The sequence below is a fragment of the Marmota monax genome, unplaced genomic scaffold (assembly GCF_021218885.2).
Source record: "Marmota monax isolate L192 unplaced genomic scaffold, Marmota_monax_Labrador192_F-V1.1 WCK01_AAM20220418_F8-fsc00186, whole genome shotgun sequence".
In the NCBI taxonomy this organism is placed as follows: Eukaryota; Metazoa; Chordata; class Mammalia; order Rodentia; family Sciuridae; genus Marmota; species Marmota monax.
The window spans coordinates 236327-256570 of NW_026694725.1; the positions used below are offsets into that span (position 1 = coordinate 236327).

General features: G+C 46.3%; 1 protein-coding gene and 1 long non-coding RNA gene across 3 annotated transcripts in view; one reads left to right on the forward strand and one right to left on the reverse strand.

The window, feature by feature from the left end:
* Positions 1-456: 456 nt before the first annotated feature.
* Positions 457-20244, forward strand: part of Kcna6 (potassium voltage-gated channel subfamily A member 6) — a 38008-nt gene continuing 18220 nt past the window's right edge. The window contains exon 1 of one of the 2 annotated variants that reach the window (XM_046424190.2): positions 457-5239. In XM_046424190.2, the coding sequence (XP_046280146.1) occupies positions 464-2056 (1593 nt within the window). In that variant the 5' untranslated portion in view covers positions 457-463 and the 3' untranslated portion in view covers positions 2057-5239. The remainder of the gene's footprint in view (positions 5240-20244) is intronic. The other variant, XM_058572528.1, reaches the window with a different exon arrangement.
* On the reverse strand, positions 3886-20175 carry LOC131423389 (uncharacterized). The gene is made up of 4 exons (XR_009224877.1): positions 19828-20175; positions 10802-10873; positions 5235-5298; positions 3886-4086 (listed from the first exon to the last, which is right to left on the reverse strand). It is a non-coding gene; the product is annotated as an uncharacterized LOC131423389 (long non-coding RNA).

The window sequence follows — 20244 nt, forward strand, 5'->3', positions numbered from 1 at the left end:
GCGCATCTGGCGCTTTGGTACCAGCGGCCGCCGGGGGCTTGAGCTGTTGGAGAAGCGCAGTGGGAGCTGGGAAGAGCCAGCTCGTCTGGAGGGCGGACCCCAGCGTCCAGGAGCCCAGCCTCAGGCACAGCAAGGGGCGAAGCCACGCGTCTTTTCGGACGGCCAATTTCACGCGCCAGTTTGAGATTCCAGGCATCTCAGTAAGCACCAGCACCGAGGCGCGGGTATCAGAAGCACGGAGCCAAATCCTCTGCGCCCAGGTCACCTCCCAGACCTATCCTTGCAGGGATCAGGGCTTCAGGGCTCACCAACCCAAACGCCAGGTCAGACCGCTAGCCTGCAGGAGCGCGAGCCCCACCCTAAGGAGGGAGCGCAACCGGGAACTGGGAAGCGGGTGCAGCGCGCGCGCGAGGTTGGGTCGTGGGCGCCGTCCTAGTGGCGGGGAGCGCACAGCCAAGAGGACATGAGATCGGAGAAATCCCTTACGCTGGCGGCGCCGGGGGAGGTCCGTGGGCCGGAGGGGGAGCAACAGGATGCCGGAGACTTCCCGGAGGCCGCTGGCGGCGGGGGCTGCTGTAGTAGCGAGCGGCTGGTGATCAATATCTCCGGGCTGCGCTTTGAGACACAACTGCGCACCCTGTCGCTATTTCCTGACACGCTGCTTGGGGACCCTGGCCGCCGAGTCCGCTTCTTTGACCCACTGAGGAATGAATACTTCTTCGACCGCAACCGGCCCAGCTTCGATGCCATCCTGTACTACTACCAGTCGGGGGGCCGCCTGCGGAGGCCGGTCAACGTGCCCCTCGACATCTTCATGGAGGAGATTCGCTTCTATCAACTGGGGGATGAAGCCTTGGCGGCCTTCCGGGAGGATGAGGGCTGTCTGCCCGAAGGTGGAGAGGACGAGAAGCCGCTACCCTCCCAGCCCTTCCAGCGCCAGGTTTGGCTTCTTTTTGAGTATCCTGAGAGCTCCGGGCCCGCCAGAGGCATCGCTATTGTCTCCGTATTGGTCATTCTCATCTCCATCGTCATCTTTTGCCTGGAGACCTTGCCCCAGTTTCGTGCAGATGGTCGCAGTGGAAGCAATGATGGTGGTGTGAGCCGAGTCTCCCCAGTTTCCAGGGGAAGTCAGGAGGAGGAGGAAGAGGAAGATGATTCCTATACATTTCACCCGGGCATCACCTCTGGGGGAATGGGGACAGGAGGTTCGTCCTCACTCAGTACTCTTGGGGGCTCCTTCTTCACAGATCCCTTCTTTCTGGTGGAGACTCTCTGCATTGTTTGGTTCACTTTTGAGCTCCTGGTGCGCTTTTCTGCCTGCCCCAGCAAGCCGGCCTTCTTCCGCAACATCATGAACATCATTGACTTGGTGGCCATCTTCCCCTACTTCATCACCCTGGGCACTGAATTAGTGCAGCAGCAGGAGCAGCAGCCAGCCAGTGGAGGGGGTGGCCAGAATGGGCAGCAGGCCATGTCCCTGGCCATCCTCAGGGTGATTCGCTTGGTCCGGGTGTTCCGCATCTTCAAGCTCTCCCGCCATTCCAAAGGGCTGCAGATCCTGGGGAAGACCTTGCAGGCCTCCATGAGGGAGCTGGGCCTGCTCATCTTCTTCCTCTTCATTGGAGTCATCCTCTTTTCCAGTGCCGTCTACTTTGCAGAGGCTGATGATGATGATTCACTCTTCCCCAGCATCCCAGATGCCTTCTGGTGGGCAGTGGTTACAATGACCACAGTGGGTTATGGAGATATGTACCCCATGACTGTCGGGGGCAAGATCGTGGGCTCTCTGTGCGCCATCGCTGGGGTCCTCACCATTGCCCTGCCTGTGCCAGTCATCGTTTCCAACTTCAACTACTTCTACCACCGGGAGACAGAGCAGGAGGAGCAAGGCCAGTATACCCACGTCACTTGTGGGCAGCCTACACCAGACCTGAAGGCAACTGACAATGGACTTGGCAAGCCGGACTTCTCTGAGGCCCCCCGGGAACGGAGGCCCAGCTACCTTCCCACTCCACATCGGGCATTTGCAGAGAAAAGGATGCTCACAGAGGTTTGACCCAGGCGGGCAGAGACTACATGAGAAGGGTGTACTAAGTGAACTAACTCTTAGGCTTCTTTCTCATCCTCACAACTCTCACCCTAGATCCAGCTGACCTCTTGACTCCCTCTCCCTACACCCAGTACATGGCAACCAGGACCAAATACCTGGACTGTCAACCTTGTTGCTTGACCTGAACAGCATTCAAGGTTTATCCATCTAAGTGACATTTTTGAAATTGCAACGGTGCCACCCAATCATGTCCATCTTCTGTCACGTGGATGAGATATACTGTTCTGTCTGACCTTCCCTCAAGACTCTGATTTTTCCTGTCTGGAACTTGTCTTATCTTTAGGAGCAGAAACATTAATAGGATGGAAATCAGCCATACTTGAGTCCTATTACTCTCCTTATTGTCCTTTGCTTTGGGGGGCATGTACCTGTCTTAGCTTCTTGATAACTGGTGGAAGCTGGAAGATGGAAACAATACTCAATGTGCTGTTTCATTCCATGAACTGTAACACCTGCTGGTCATCCTGCAGAGCACCCTCTATACAGATTTAGTTATACAGCCTCAAAATATGTTATCCATTTCTAATCTTGGATGGAATGAAAGAAAATGCAATTAAAGTGGATGATCTGGAGGACATGAGGGTCAGTCCTGGACCAAGGGGCCAAAGGATTCTCCCAGCTGTGATCTGGTATAGGAAACACTGGTCTTTGGTCTGCATTTAGTCCTCCCCACTCTTATCCCTGACTCTCTCTTGAGCTTCCAGGAAGGTTCCTTCTCAGAGCCAAATACTCTTTTTGTGCAAGTGCCTTCCTGTGCAGAGGAACTGGAAACAGGACCTACAGAACCAGGAGAAATGGCTGAATATAGTCAAGCAACTGGCTTGATCACAAACCAGAAGCAAGGTACCACTAAGCAGAGATTGTCATTTTGGAGGGGCAGAGTAATCTTGTTGCAGATGTCAGGTTTTTTTCTCCCTCATTTCACCAGAACCCTCTCTGGCTTTCCACTCTTCTTCCTGGGAATTTGACTTAGGATTTCAGGTGAAGGCTTTCTAAAGCAACCCCAGCTCAAATCTGTAGACAGGTGAAAACACATACTGATTGCCAGTTTCTTCTCATTTTATGGGTAATGACATATGTGGCTTAGGTTAAGGAACAAGCATTATTCCTTTGCTGACACTGGTAGGGGTTTTTGCTGAGTCAAGCAAACATTCACCTGCTCGGCCCCCTGGAGCTGTATCTGGCCTGCTCAAACTGGTAAGGTAATCTGGCTGTTTCCCACCTGGACTCAGCCATCCTCTTCCATTGTGAAACTACTGCCATCCATCCCACCTGCCCACTTCCCTCTTTTCTCCCCGGTCACTTTACCCTTTGTTTCTTGCCTTTGATAAACTGTGATGTACTGTTTGAATCTCTTCTGGGTGCAGTTCTGAAACTGAAAGGACTGTTACAATGCTTTTAATTTTATAACTATGCTTTAAGACTCTTAGATGAAAATTTTTAAAAAATAAAAATTCCCGAAGAGCAACTTCTGAGGGATAGCCTTTGAGGGTTTGCTTGAGAGGCAGTGTAGCTTCTGTGAGTGCCAGACTGAAATCTGGATTTTGCCACAGCTTTACAGGGTAGCTTTGGCACCACAGTCCCTCTTTGTGCCTCAGTTTCCCCCCATTAAATGGGAACATTAATGTCTTCCCCTCCCTACCTCATGGTGAATGTCAATGAGCTCATCTGGGAAGCTGGGGAAGACACTATGCACATATGTGAATTATAGTCGTTGATTTGATTTTTAGTTCATTACCCTGTCTCCCCACCTCCCAGAAGTAAGACCCCCCCCCCAGATTTTCTGCCTTGGAACCAAAACCCAAGAATAGCCATTCATTATGAGCTCTTCACTTCCTAAATCCTTCCCTGGGCTCTTGGGCTGCGCCTCAGTCTTTTTTCTTACCCTTCCGAATGGAGAATCATCTTTAGACAGGCTGGGTAGATCCTTTTTAGGGCTGGAGGTCACCTTGCCTAGGAGATTGGCTTCCTTAAACCTGAAACATAGTAGGAGACAAAGGTGTTTATGATTCAGAAACCTGTTCCAAGGTCAGGAAGTGCTATTTTTCCAAATCTCTTCTGTTACTCCTGGCTATTTGGGAAAAGAAGGGCCCATGTCAGTAGCTAAAGGGATGCCCCCTGTTGGGACATGTATGCATGTATCTGTAGATATGTGTATGTGATCATGCTCATCATCATCCCTGAGCAAACATTGCCTTTTCAAATCAGAGCATGCCTGAAAGTAAAAGGTTTGTGGAGAGCTGGGATCTCTAGGGACTCTGGTTGCCGTAGCAACCTTCCAGACTGTTCTCTCAGTCTTCTGATTCGGGCATCAAGGGAGAACAGACTACATATTCCCAGCTTCTCAAATGGGAGCACCTTCTACTATTGGTTTAGGGGCAGGTAGAGCCAGGACAGGGACACAGGACCTTGGAAAATGTGGAGGAAACTAAACTTCTTGAACTTCCTCCTTGGATTCTTCCTGGTTTCCCCTACCCAGTCCTTGAAGCTGCCTCATCTTACCCCTGAGTCTTCAGAAACTTGAATGCTTAGCAGCTGCCCAGTTAAACCAACATCAATGTTATGCTTTTAAAAATGACCAGGGGAGCCCTCAGAATGGACAGTGTGTTCCTCCAGAAGCAGCCAGGCTGGGCTTTGCTGAGAACAGTCCTAGCCTTAGGTGTCATGGAGTTCTCATCTCCTAAGACAGAGGATCTTCCCAGCTCTAAGAGAGACTGAGAGAAATGAAGCCCCTTCTTCTCGGGGAGTAGTCGAGCTCCTGGGAGGGATCTCACAGTTCTTCTTGAGACATGGAAGAAAACCCGAAAGACTGTGGCCCAATCTAGTTTCTGTGAAGGATTTTGTCCAATGGCCCCTCTCTGACTGTGAGTCTCTTTATGTGGATGTCGTGACCTGAGCATCAGGAGAATACGCACTGTGTGTTGCTGGCCCAGCTGGGATGGGGACTCCCAGCTGTCAGGAAAGGTGGACTCTTTATACCAAGCCATCTTTATACCTGACTGGAGCCGACAGGGGCTCCCAGAGGACTTCCTGGGACTGTCAGCCTCAGCCTGGACTGAGGGATACTCCTTCTGCCCGAGAGCGTCCCTGAGGAGTGAGGAGGGACAGCTGGCTGTCTTTGTACCTGAGGTAGGTCCTGCTGTGGGGGAATTTTGCTCCTGGATCAGCCTCCATGCCAAATTAGAAATCTGGACAGCAGGGAGAGAAAGTAGGAGAAGATTAAGTTTGGTGGGGGAGCAGGGTTTCATTTGCCTTTTCTTTGTGACCACCTTGCTCCATCTCTGTGTATTTTCTGTGCCTCCATTCACTTCCTTTTCCTCTGTCTCTGTCCTCTCAATGCTGCTTCTCCCACACCTTTCTTACCATCTCTTTCCCTCCTCTCTTTCCTCTCCCTTTTCTCCTTTTTTTATTCCTTTCTGTGCCTTTTTTTTCTTCCTTCTCTGTTTCATTTCTCCTGCCCCCACCCCATTGTTTTCAACCTCTTCTTCTTTCTCTGTGTATTTTTCTTCCTCTTTCTCCCTCTCTGTACCTTTTGGGTGGCTGGCAGCACCTACGGTGTTTCTGTTGAATTCTAGGACAGCTGTGATCCTGGGTGTTTTTGAAAAGGTCGGCCTCCAGCCAGAGGATTCCCTGTTTCCTGACACCTCAGTTCCCCATCCTTTCTTGCCACACTCCCCTATTGGGGGATGTCCTGCACTTACCAAGGAACTTGGGATGCTCTGGGTTTAGAAAAACATCTCCCAGTGATTTCCTGAACATATAAAGATGAAAGAGGGAGGGGGAGAGGGGTGGGAGCAGGGGAGAGAGAATGAACTTGATGCCTTATATTAATATTCTGCCATATAGTACTAGAGTATGTCATCTTAGGGTTCCTGAACCTTAAGAACCTTGCAGAGATGTTGAAGACAAAGGAACAGTAGGAATAGGAAAATAAACAGAAAAAAAGAGGACTTGGGAGGAAGGTATAAGATTGAAGTTAGAATGGGAAAGTCCTTCACTCGGGGTCGCCTGATAACTGCCAATCATTGACTTGGAGGTTTGCTTAGCCTGTGGCTGGCTCCCTTGTGCACTAGGGCAGAGAGACTGAGAGACACCATTCCCAGTGGTGTAAGGTGCAGGAGATGCTCCTTGGAGATGTAGGTTAAGATTCCCCACCAGTCCGTAAGGAGACTGTGTGGTTGCCCTACTGGAGGCTGTGGCACGTAGGTTTTTAAGTCCCATCTGCATCAGGACATCAGAACATTAGGACAACCCCAGGCTCCTCAGGGGCCCAAGACTGGGCTGTTAAGCTAGCACCAAAGTACTTTTGGGGGTGATGGAAATGTTCTGAAATAGAACTGTGGGGACAATCATTATTGTCATTAACAACTCCAAAAGTTAACAACAACAACAGAAAACATTGCAATTTGGGGGAAAAGGAGACATGAGTCTAGTAACCCGGGAGTCTCCCACTGCAATGGGAGGAAGATTTGGTTTTATAAGTCAAGGTTAGCATCTCTAGTGATGGACCAGATTGAAGGTCTGTAATGGAATGACAGTTTTTTTCTTCTGCCACACGGGGACACTTCAGAGCTTTCATGCAGTTGCACCTTGCGATTTGTGTACGATACCAAGAACTGATAGTGTGTGTGTTTTTTTGGTCTATGAAGCTACTGTAGGATTTATATCCTTTTTCTTTCTCCAAAATTATGTCAAGCCATTCTTTTGGTAGGTGCAGAGTATGACTAGCGCATCCTGAACTAATGATGAATGTGTTGGACATATTAATTATATAGGAGTAGGGAGGTGAGCTTGCTCAAAGAATGTGTTTTTTTGGGGGGCCACAAACAAACAAATAAATAAATCCTCTGCAAACAAACCAAAAGCCCCACCTAATTCTTGGACCTGTAAACTCTGACTTCCTTAAGAAATTTCCTAGAAGCCAAGGTTTTATTTCTCCCAACCTCCAACCTCAACTACCCACTAAAGTAGTCATTAACCCTTCTTTGCCCTAGAATGAGGACCAGCAGTCTCTAGTGCTTTGGATAAACCAAAGAAGTGGGAGATGACAACCTTCATTCATTTTACCTTTGCATTGTTATCTGTGAGCCAGTTCCTTCTCTTCTTCCTCTGGCCTGTGCCACAGGATCTCTTCCTTCTCTCCCTTAGGGCTTTCTGCCAGATGACACTTTCTAGTCCTGCCAACTTATTATTCCTTCTCCCTACTGGTTGAGCTCTTGCTTCAGGCAGGATTTCTGTTGCCCTGCATCTCTACATAAATGCCAAGCTAGATTCCCAGAGAACATTGTCCTCCCAGGACAATGTGGCTGGACTTGCCATCCTGGCTCTGATTGGTTTTGACGGTGTGCTATTACTATGGGAAGGAAAGTGTGGTCTGATTCTAGCGTGTCATGATCACTTAGAGGAGGGAAAGAAATCCATTTATTCAACAGTAGGGTTCCTTTCTGTGTTCCTCTTTATACCAGGCTGCACAGATATCTCATGGCAGAATAAGGTCTGGCGCTTGGGGGTTTGGAGGGAGAGAACATATCTTCCCACACACGGGCCACTGGGAATAAGGACAGATGGGCTCTTAGTTCTCATGTTGCTGGGTTTCCCGATGCACCACTTTCCCCTTCTGGGCTTGCAGTCCCTGCGGAGTTGCAGATTGTCCTGTTTTCATGTCCCTTTGTTCTGAACTTGAGGAAATAATTTAGCCTGCTTCTTTGTTCCTTCTTGGTCCTCATCCCCTTGCTTCACATGTGACCCTAAAGGAGGAGTGGAAACCTATCAGTGACACTTAGGAAGTGTTATCCCAACAGGATAATGACTCTCTCATTCCTAGAGAGAGAGAGAGAGAGAGAGAACGAGAGAGAACGAGAGAACCAGCCAGGACAGGTAACACTGGTCTAGCCTTGGCTATCACTGACCTATTTGGGGCCGACCTTGCTGCGGATTATGGCAAATTTTTTTTTCTTCTTCTTCATTTAACCCAACTCCAACCGTATCATTGTTACTATATGGAGAATTTTCTCTCAGTTGCTCCTGTGATGATACACTTTGCCTGCCCCTGGGAAACATTTTGGACCCTTAAGTTGCCTCTGCTGCAGTTTGCAAGGAGGGTAGACAGACCTTGGCTCTTTGGCGAGAGCAAAGCCGACATTTCAAAAGGAAATTGCAGCCGCGCAGTCTGCTGGCGCTGCTATTTTTGACATGCTTGCTGTTCTCTCAGGGCTTGACAACCGCTGTCTCCAGGAGACAGACAAACCCGGTCTTGGCAGCAAAGACACCACTTTGAAAAAGAACATAGCAAGACAGTCCCTTGGCTGGGAGGGGCTGGAGGATGCCCATTCCTTCCCTCACCTCCAGGAAGCCTGCCGGGCACCTGGCTAGCATCTGCCACCCTCGACGGCAGCTTCACCCTCCCCGGTGAACTGGACCCTGCTGTGCAGCCTCCCCTCTGAGGGGAGTTCTAATAGAAACAAGAAGGAGGCTGTCCTCTGACAAAGACCCACCCAGCGCTCTCCTCAGGCAGTAAGCTCTAGAATAAAATGGTGAGGGCCATGAACGCCGGAGCCAGGTGGTTAGGTCCAAGTCCCTCCTCTGCTGGGTGACACTGGGGCAAGTTATGAAATTGTTCTGAGCCTCAGTTGCCCTCTTGGTCAACTGGAGAGGGGAGTAAAAATAGCTCTGACAACATAGGGCTGTTTTGATGATTAAATAGATTTATTTTTAAATATTTATTTCTTAGGTATAGATGGACTCTACACAATGCTTTTATTTTTATGTGGTGCTGAGGATCGAACCCGGTTCCCACCGGTGCTAGGCAAGCACTCTACTGCTGAGCCACAATCCCAGCCCCGATTAAATAGATTAATACACGTACAATGTTTAAACTCGCAAGCACTATATAAAGATCGACTATGATGATCATGTGCCTACTACCACAAAACAAAGCAGGTAGGCAGGTTGTTTTCCTCTTTGGTGGAGAAGAGAAATTGAGGCTCAGAGGGGTGGTGACATGTTCAAGGGCACATGGCTATGTGTGGTCTATCACAGATGGTGTGTGGAATGGAGTGCAGTGAGCGTCTGACCCATACTGAGCAAAAAGAAAGAGAGAAGCTGTGGCTCCTAATTGCATATATAGATTTTTGTTTACGTGCCAATTTGTCTGTGATGGAGAAGCTGCAGGTGTGCTAAGCCCCTCCCCCATGGGGCTCTGAAAGCACCTGGAGATTTCTCCTATGTCTGTGTGGACGTCTCAGATAAATGGAACGTTGTTCTACAGAGCCCTTTGTTACTCTGTTCCATTCTTCTCCCTCTGGTCATCATCTTCACTACCCATTCGGTTCCCGACCACTTTCATGTCCTCTCCACTTTGCAGGTTGTGTTTCAGCTTCCCTGTCCTTCTCAAAGGTGGAGGGAGAGGAGACCCTGAAGTTGGAAGAAGCCAGCTTCTTCTACATATGAGAGTCTCATTTGCCTCCTCCTGGCTAAAGAGCAACTACTGCAGCTTTCCTTGGGGGTCTCAGTGCAGCCCAGAATGCTCTGCATGCCCTCAGCGCACTGCTGTGACCCCTTCAGCTTCTCTTGAAGGATCCAGACCAGGGCAAGGAAGCATGGCTACCCTCCTGTTTCTGGATTCAGAGCTTGCCTGCCTTTGGAGTTGAACTTGGGTCTGCACCTCATTTGACCTTGCTAAGCTTTAGTTTTGTCATCTGCAAAACAAGGAAGCTGATACCACTTGCCTCTTAGGATTGTGGTGAGGGTTACACAAGGCTGCCAGTTAAAGGGCTTAGCAGGAAATGAACTCTCAGCAAAGCACAGTTCTGATGAGTGACACTGAATGTCCACCTGAGAGCAGGCCCAGGCCCACCTGCTCTCTCAAAAGAAAGGCAGGGTCCTCACCTTTCGGTTTTGTTCTTTGACACAAACATTTAAATGAAAAATGACATAAAAACTAGACTTTGGTTAGCTCTCTGCTTTACCAGAAGGCTCTTTGCCTAGAAGAATCACAGCAGAATTTCTTTAAATAATTGCACTTAAGATATGAGTGAATGTATAGAAATGTCATCCAAATGATTATCGAAGGAATAGGATGGATATACTGGTAATATATATATATATATATATATATATATATATATATATATATATATATATATATTTTTTTTTTTTTTTTTCCAACAAGGTTCATTTCCAACCAAAATAAAAAGGAGAAACTTTACTTAAACCTTTCTCTGAGCACCAGAGCATTGCCAAGGGCAGTACTGAAGGTCACAGACAGACGGGATGTGAGAGCTGAAAGGGGCAGTAAATGCCTCTTTTCATGAAGGAGGAAACTGAGGCAGAGAAGTGAACTGATTAACTCAAGACCCCACAGGTATGTGGGCAGAGCTGAGTCGGGAACACTCATTTACTGACTCCGATCCCAGCATCCTTTTCCCCAGAAGATGGAAATCTAAGGATTACTTGAATATTTTCTTTTTAATGAATGACTTTATTTCCTATCCAACCAAACTCCTTAGCAGAACTTCCCATAGGAAATGGAATTAAAATGTTTGCAATTTTATCTTTCCCTCCCCAGACTTTCCAGGTTACCGAAGCATCAGGCTTAGCTAGAGAAACCCCTGTCAGAAAAGCAGGGGGTCACTTGAGGCTTCTGTTTTGGATTCAGGAAGGAAGAAGGAATGCAAAAGTTTAGCATCTTACCCAAGAGTGCTGACTTCAGATGCTCTGGGAATTAGAAACCAGCTTCTCCACTCTTCCCTGCACTTGCTTGCCCTGGTAGAGAAGGAAAAGTTGCTGCTGGGTTATAGATGTCTTTTATAAATCACAGGACTAGGGCAAGAATGAACAAAGTTTCCAGAAGCCATGGTAGTCGAGCCATAAATCAGACAAGCACTCCCCAGCTGCCTTAAGGCAATTTGGCATTGCTGGAAAGAGAAGAAAGGTCTGGAATGATGGGGAAAATAGCTTGTGTTCCCTGCAGTAACTGCTTTCTGTGCTTCACAGCAGGGACCATATTCACCCAGGAGAGCACACACATGTGCACCTGTAGGAGCCTAACACACGCACCTGGAAGTGTGTGTGTGTGTGTGTTGTTATTTATTTATTCATTTATTTTCTGCGTATGGAACCTTCTTGTACATGGCTTTAGTGACTATAGAAGGAGCACAAGCAGAGCGCCTACCCTAAAACTGTACTTTACTCCTTTCAATAGGTCCTAAGTCATCAGATTGAGTGTGACAATAATGATGCGATATTAGGAAGTATTGGGAGATTTCACTCACAGTTCTGTATTTTTTTTTTATTGAAAAACAAAAGATCTGGGCCTGATCTGCTTTCCAACAATCATCAGCAGGAGCTGGGTTATAGTTGTTCCCTTCAGAGTGAGTTGAGTCTCTTTTTGCTTCCAATTATCCTCATTCCTGATTTCCAATCCATGACGATTTCCTTTACCAAGTCAATAAATTTAACAGAAAAAGCAAGTCTCTGAAAGGTAAAAGGACCCTGAATCCATGAGACCAGAAGCCTGGGGTCTTGCTGCCAAGGCCAGAGGCTGTCCGTGAGCCTTCTGGATGCGGAGACTGGGGCTGTTGGTCAGCTTTCATTATGCCCATGGCCTTATTTTCCTCATGGGTGGAAAACATTTCTCTATATGTCCATTTCTGCCAAAGGTTATGAAGCAAAAGACCAAAAGGTGCCATGTTTAGGGAAACTATACTGACCTCTGTCATCCTGTGACCCTGTAGACTTTGGTGACTGTGGCCTCTCTGCAGAGCTTTCCTCTGTGATCTAACTTAACTGTGTCAAAGTTGACTCTGGTTCAGAGGTCGCAGGTTAGATGAGGTGGGAGTGCATGTGGCTGATAGAAAGGACAATGAGCATGGAAGTGGAAGCTTGTATCTGGGAGAAGATGATCCCTGTGACCTAGGAGAGACAGGATCACGAGGCTGAATGAAGATGGTACCACATAGTAACAAGAATGTGCTGTGTCCTCTGTCCAGTTAAGCAGGCAGAGAAATATGTGATGCAATTAAGGATTTCCATATAAAGTGATTAAAATGAGCAGTCAGGCCGTGTTAGTCAGCTTTCCATTACTATAACAAATACCCCAGATAAATAAGCTTATAAAGACAAAAAGGATATTTTGACTAACAGTTTTGGAAGTTCCAGTCCATGACTGGACAGACACATTACTTTTAGGCCTCTAGTGGAAGAATAGCAAGCACATCATGGTAGGGGCTGGGATATGGAAGAGAGAGAGAGACAGAGGAAGAAGAAGGGACCAGGGTTCTACTATCACCTTTAAGGTCATATCCCCTGATGACTGAACGCCTTCCGTCTAGGCATCTCCCAACAGCACCAAGCTGAAGACTGAGTCTTTTGGGGAGACATTTAAGATTCAAACTACACGGCAGGGCAAAATTCAGTATTTGGATATTTCTGATTTGAGGACTGCCTCCTACTTCCAGGGTGTCAGATAATGAGACACCACTCTGTTCCTGCTCGCCAGCACCAAGAGGGCGTGAGACAGGGACTCATCACTTTCCTGGAATAATGACTGGCTCTTAGCTCAGGCTCTGCCCTTGTCCTGTTGGGGGAATGACATCATCATCCTTCCAGATCCCTTTTGTTCCCAGATCCTGGGTGGTTCTCAGTATTTTGGCTTTGAGGTGGACTCTCCTGCCTTGGAAGTTTATTGGTCGCAGATTAAATGGTCATAGAACTGAACCAACTGCTGTTGGAAGGAGATCAGAAAAACCTTCCTCAGCTTCTAGTTTTACCTGTAATTTCATTAAAATATTTCAGGGCCAGAATTCAAGAGGTCAGTTGCCAAAGGAATTAGAACTAGAGTAAGATCCAAATCCTTGGGATTCCAAGAGCTCAGTGACTTCATGTGGGTCTTCTCTCCTTGGGGATATCTTTTATTTCTGAAAACCAGAATTTAAAAAGATCCCGCTGGATCCTGTAATTCCAGAGGCTCAAGAGGTTTAGGCAGGAGGATTGTAAGTTCAAAGCCAGTTTCAGCAATTTAGTAAGGCCTTAAGCAAGTCAGTGTGATCCTGTTTCTAAATAAGATATAAAAATGGCTGGGGATATGGCTTGGTGGTTAAGTGTCCCTGGGTTCAATCCCCAGTATATAACAAATAAAAAAAGTAGAAGGATCCTATACTTTCATTTTCCCCAAATATATGCCCTAACTTAACTTTGTCAAAGTTGGCTCTGGTTCAGATGTAGCAGGTTAGATGAGACAAGAGTGCAAAAAAAGTTAAATCAGGCTGCAATTAAAAGAAATCTATCCTGAGCCTCCATTTCAATGTCTGTCTGCTTCAGTTTTTCCATACACCTTCCAGAAAAGTTGTGTGTGTATAATAGTATCATTTTGCTATCAGAGGTGCTTTTTCATATAAGTGGGCCCAGAGAAAGCAATGAGATGACTTGTCCATTCTGAATCTCTGGGATCAGTTGAGAACTTCCAACATGCTTGGGGATTGACTGAGAGATTGCATAACCAATTGTGGACAGTGTGCTCAGATCAGAAGTCCCTGGCCAATCCCTCTCCAGGGTTGGCCCTGGGAGAAGAGCTCTCAAGAGCTGCTCAAGGACACAGGTGGAATTGCCTCCTCTACGCCTTTGATGATGTGTGAGGTTAACATTCTTCTTTGGAATTGTATCAGTGGAAAATATGACTCCATTTACAAATAATATATTTGCTTTATACACAGCATTTCAGGAATGTGTTTCATTTGCAAGTAAGCCATCTGCACTCACTTAATGGTACATAAATAGAGAACAAAGCAAACTGACAGAGAATAATGGAGCAGGAAGAGACTTAGGTAAAACTCATGGAATCCATCACTCTGCATTTCTAAGTTATTACAGACCTGTTCTGAATATTCCCCAGAGAAGGAGCATCCCTAGCACAGACGCCTTTGAACTCTTTGTGTTTGAGCTTCATGATCTTTTTTGTTGAGTTGTTTTCCTCCTGCCTTAGATGTACATCACCTGTCTCACTTTCGACTTCCTTTCTCCTATTTTGTCCTCTACTGAGATGGATGCTTAACTGGCCATGCTACCTAGAATAACTCATGCCAGAGTTCCCCAGATGTGATTTGCAGAACTCTGGTCCTACATGATATTCTCATGAAAAGCCATCCCCAGGCACTGAGCTTCAGAATGTTGCCTCTGGGAGACACACAGCACATGTGCGCCTCAAATTAAAGGCTCTGAGAAGTCTTCCAGCAAGTAAGCCTAGGTCAATTCTTTAACTCAGTAAATATTGTGACTTTTTATGTAACATAAATTAATAGATTGAGAGCTATTATGATGGGTTGTAAAAATTATTATTATAATTATTTTGCCACAGACTGATTCTCTCTCTCTCTCTCTCTCTCTCTCTCTCTCTCTCTCTCTCTCTCTCTCACTTCTGTTCATACCCTATGGAAAGTTTAATCCAAGAAATACATATTGAGAAAGTCAAAGAGATCTGAAACTCCTTCCAATGGATTTGAGTCCGTGGAGTTTCTGCCATCAGAGATTTTTCATATGGACCATGTTGTGGCTTCAGTCCTCTTAGCGTTCTCCACACCCCTCTTCAGTTGGGCAGAAAGTGTTTGTTTATTCTTGGTTTTTGGTTGCCCTGGGGACTGAACCAAGGGCCTTGTACATGCTGGGCACATGCTGTACCACAGATCCACGTTTCAGCCCCTAATAGGAAACCTATTGTGAGCCTTCCATTCTTCCGTTTTCACTAGCCATTCTTGTTTACAACCCATCATAATAACTCTCAATCTATTAATTTATGTTACATAAAAAGTCACAATATTTACAATTATTGATAAGACTCTGGATAATGTGAAAGGAGACACCCTCTCCCTATGGCCCTTTATAGCCTTCTTCAATAGAAAGTCTTCTAAGAAGGTAGATGTGGGAGCTGATCTTTGTAGATTCCATTTCTGATCTACTTTGTTAGCAGATGTCTTCAATTTGGATGCTCTTCCGGGTGGATGAGGATGCCTGCATCACTTCGCTGTGGTGTGGTCTTAACTAATCTATGCATGTTCTTAACCAAATCAAAGATTGTCACATGTTTGTTTTCATGAGCACTATTCTAATTAACTAAACCTACTAATGAGAACATAACCTTACTAATGATCATATTACTAATTGTCATATTTACAAAATCTTTTTCTGTGGGTGAGGTACTGGGGATTGAACTCAGGGTACTGGGGATTGAACTCCACCACTGGGCCACTTCCGCAGCCCCATTTTGTATTTTATTTAGAGATTGGGTCTCACTGAGTTGTTTAGCACCTCAATTTTGCTGAGGCTGGTTTTGAACTCATGATCCTCCTGCCTCAGCCTCCCGAGCCACTGGGATTACAGGCATGCACCACAGAGCCCAGTTTATAAAATCTTATTCACAATGTGAGCAAGACACAAATACCATTAGCTATAAGCAACTGGGTTTTCTCATTCTTTCCTATTTCCTTAAACACTGCTTTCAAGTGTGACACTTGCTCTGTCTCTCCTGAAGTGTTTCAAGTGTTGAACAATTCCAGGTGGACTGGGTTCTTCCAGGGCAGCTCTTTTCAGCTAGAATTTCTTTGGGCTGCTGGAGGAGCTCAGACTTGACTCTTCTCTGTTCATCCCAGAGGGCCCGAGGCTCACCACCTGCTCCTACACCAGCTGGCCCAGGACTAAACCCTTTCTTCTGTAGTTTTCCTTCTGTGCTCAGAATCAGAAGAAGAAAGGATGTCATTGCTTTTACCTGTGAATGCCTTTGTACCTGTTCCTTTTCTAGACATCCTGAGCCATGAGAAAGCATTTCTGATATCTACTTGCATCTCTGATCTTTAAATCCACTGAAAATCAGAACAAATAGACTGTGGGGGAAGAAGGGAATTGCATCTAATTCTGGGTCTGTCACTAGGCTGCTGTGTGGCCCTGGACGAGTCACCTGTCTGGCTCTCAGCATGTGTTGGCCAGTAGCACTGTTCTCTGGCCCAGTGCCTTCATTTGTAAAATGAGATGGTTGGATTGGACAATTGAGTTTCTGCTTGAAGATCCTATGATGCTCAAGGGCAGTCACCAAGTGTGCGGGGGGGGGGGGGCTTGCTTGATCTCTTCTTGATCATTTCCTTAATCACATTATTGCTTGGTTGTTGCCACTGGAGAGATTTTTTTGAAAAAGAGTTGGATTTGCTAAAATTTCAATTGTATACGGAATATTTGAATCTCAAAGCTCCTCTGCTCCAGCTTCTTATTTTAGATACAAAGATCAGAATTTAACATCTAAAGAACGAACTGAACAGGTTATAGAGAAGTTTTTAGAGAGAGGTAATAATTTTATCTGGTATCAAGATCAATCTTTGTACTTTTGTCTTCCCTCCCTCTCTCTGCCCCCCCCTTTCTTTCTACCTTTTTATTTTTCTTAGATGAGATCTATCTTAGTTTTAAGTGTTTCCAGATCCTTTTTTATTTTGATGTTGCAAAATAAACATTCCTTGGTTTTGGCTGTGTCGAGCACCTTGGCATTATGATTGGAAAAATGTTGGGCACGGAAAGGCTTCTATATTAAGGAGAAGCTCGAATGCAGACTAGCAGGGATGCTAACCAGTACTCTCTGCATCTGGGCACCTTAGGGAGACTGCAGAAAGGATAAAAGAAACATTGGTAGAACCCTCTATCAACACTGTATTCTCACACAGTGTTGAAGCTTCTTCCTTTCTATTTCTGAGAGAGGACCAGGAGCAACCTCCAGGGCACACACTGTGTGCTGGGCTCATGCATCCTGCCACACTATGGCTTTAGGATAGAAGGTTCTGGGCAATGTGTCCAGGGCTGCCTTTGCAGCTATGCCCTAGGAAGCTTCTGGGCTGGGATCCAGCCCTGCACGTTTCCACCACATCTTGCCACTTTTTGGTGTCTGTTCATCCTTCTGGTCCCATTTGGCTTCTCTTACTACTGCTGTTAATCCAGCCTGAGGTGGGGGCAGAGCCCTGGACATGAGTGGAAAACCTGTGTGTTTCTAAGGTGCTGTTTGGCCTTGAGCAAGTTTCTGGAAACAAACACTTTATTTTGTTTTATTTTATTTTTTGACTCACTACTCACTATGAAAATTAATATGATTCAGAAAATTATAAGGAAGAAAATAAAAATCCCCACAACTGACAACCAGAGATACCCTGTGTTGATAGTTTGTTGACAGAACACTAGTTCTGTTTCTGTATCTCTACAGAAATCATGCAGGATTTCATTTTAAAAACCTCACATTATGGCTCTAGTTTTCTCAGGCAATTGTCACACGGATTTCATCAGATTGGTAAGCTACCCCACTGTTGGACAGTTAAGCTGCTGCTTGGTTTTTTGTTCTTATAAGTGCTGCTACAGTGAGCACTCTTAGTACAGAGATTTGCTCACATTCATGATTCTTCCCTTTGGCAATATTCTTATAAGAGTCAGAGAGTGTGAACAAAGCAATCATCTTGCCAGGCCTTGACTTCCTTGCCTGGAATAAATCATCAGCAACAATGCTCACAGCAGTAAAAAACCGTCCTGTGCACCACACACCAGGCACAGCTACCCACCTATGTAACCTACTCAGCTGCCCTGCCGTGGTCTTCCCATTTCATGGAAGGAGCTCTCCAGGAAGCAGGGTGGTGGGATTTCACCCCAGGCCGTCTGGCTGCAGAGTCCTACTCTCAACTGCTATTGCTGATATTGCCTCTGTGAGATCAAAAGTCTGAACCAAACAACCACTAGGATACCTTTCATAACTAACACTATTTGTGTTCCCTTGGAACACAGTCGCCTGATCCCAGTTCACAGTCTCCTTTATTCCTCTTTATTCTCCCATTCCTGGCTTGATGAGGGTGGAGTGAGTGCGAGCGTGTGTGTGTGTCTGCATGTGTGTTTATACAGCCTTATGAATGGAACAGTCGGCAGACAGAATGTGAAGCAAGGAATCCTGAACAACCTTATCGACAAAACACAAAAACACGGCTCATCGGTGTGATCCAGATAGCTCATCCTGCTTTCCCTTTTATCTTAAAGTTCCCAGGCTCTCTGGCTGGGAAATTTGTTATTTTTTAATTGGACCATCACTTCGGTGGAGCCAGAATGGGTTGGATATGGCTATCTGGCAGGACCCCTTCCTCAAAACAAGCATCTGAATATGCTGTCTGAAGAGAATGTGTCCCCTCATTGTGCCTTCAGGAACCATCACTAGGTGTGATTATTCATCCAGTGGGTAAGGAGATAATTGGCAAACTCCTTGCTGGAATAAACATGTCTACACTGCTTTTATTGCTTGCTAAATTCAGTTGTCCATTGGAATCTGAAGAAGACTGGTTCCAGAATTCCCCACAGATACCCAAATCTGCAGATGCTCAAGTCCCTTATGTAACACCATATAGTATTTGCATAGAACCTAGACATCTTCCTGTATGCTTTAAATCGTCTCTAGATGCTTTGTGTGCCTAGTAAAATGTAAGTGCTATATAAATATTTGTTAAACTACATTGTTTAGGGAGTAATGAATAAGAAAAATAGTGTACATATACAGTACAGGTACAATCTTTATCTGAATGGTTTTGGTCCAAGGTTGGTTGAATCATTGGGTATGAAACTCATGGATATAAAGGATCAGCTATACAGAGACTTCTAGGCCTCCCTAAAAATCAGTAGATTTGGGAGAAGTTGGAGACTCCATTTTTTAAAATACATGAGCTCCAAGTGATTATTTCAGGATGTTTAGACTTCCTATGACCTGTAAGCAGGTCTCAACTTTACAGAGCATTGGAATTACCCAAGAAGATTTTAAAAAGTCTTCCTGCCTGTCTGCTGTCCCTTGCTCTACTTTGAATAATTGATCCAGGGTGAAACCCAGATAAAGCATTAAAAAAAAATTCTCAAGAGGTCTTGTGTGGAGCCAGTAAGACACCACCAGCCCAAGAAATTCTATTACACCTTTATATTTAATAATTTTATACTCGATATGTAATTTTATATTTAATATATTTATATGCAATATTTATATTGATTATGATTTTATAGTTAATACTTTTATAATTTTATAATATTTTATAAGTCTCTTTTACTGTGGACTACCATAACAATCCAGTGTTATGATTGCTCTTGTCCCAGAGAGGTTGACTGTGTTGTGCAAGGTCACATAGCATCTCTGTGTGTCAGCAGCTGCCATTCTCTGCCCAGCCCACAGCCAGTCCTGCCAGGCCCTTTGGGAAGAGCAGCCTCCATGCCCCGAGAGTCTCCCAGGATGAAATAGTCCTTCAGGTGCCTCTCAGTGCTGACTCGGGAGCCCTTTCTTTCCCTCCTCACCCACCTCTGTGACTGCACCCTTCCTCCTTCCCTGTGCACTGTGCAGTGATGCCATCCTCCCACGCCCCATCCCACTTACCAGTGAGAGAATGACACTGAGGGACAGAAAGCCTGGGGGCTGGCCAGTCCACATCACCCACAGTGGTCTGAAGACACAGACATGCTGACCCTTAGCCTCAGATCCAGGCCCTTCTCTGCTGTCGCTCTGCAGAAAGCACAGTGCATTGCCGGCACCAAGAGACTCTCATCTACACCCAGGCTGTCCCACAGCTGTGTCCCCTTCTCCCCTGTTGCCACTCCAGTCAAGCATTCTCACAGCCATCACAGCTTCCCTGGCCCTGTACCCAATACCGTCTCCCTCCCTACTTCCAAATAACCCCAAAGCCCACCTGAGTCCTTCCTGAGAGGCCACTTCCTGCTGCAGCTGAGTCCCCCCTCTGGGTTGACAGGAGCTTCGCAAGGTGGGTCAGGGGGCAGAAGAGCCATAACCAGGAACTGCATGTGTCCCTTCCACAGCCCCCACCCAGCAACCAGCTCTCAGCTCGAAATCTGTCCCTGACTCAAACCGAGGACTTTTGTTTCTCTTTCCTCTTCTTCTTCTTGTCCAAACCTTTTTCCTCGCACAGGCTGCATCCTGGAGAAGCTCCCAGCAACTGCAGGCTTTCTGTGTCAGCATCCTGCAGTCTCCATCGGGATGCTGGGGGGGCAGGATGGAGGAGGCGGGGTTTGGCCTTACAGGCGATACAGGCAGCAGAACTGCACCTAGACAGGAGTACCAAATGCTGATCTAACATCGCCTACTGATG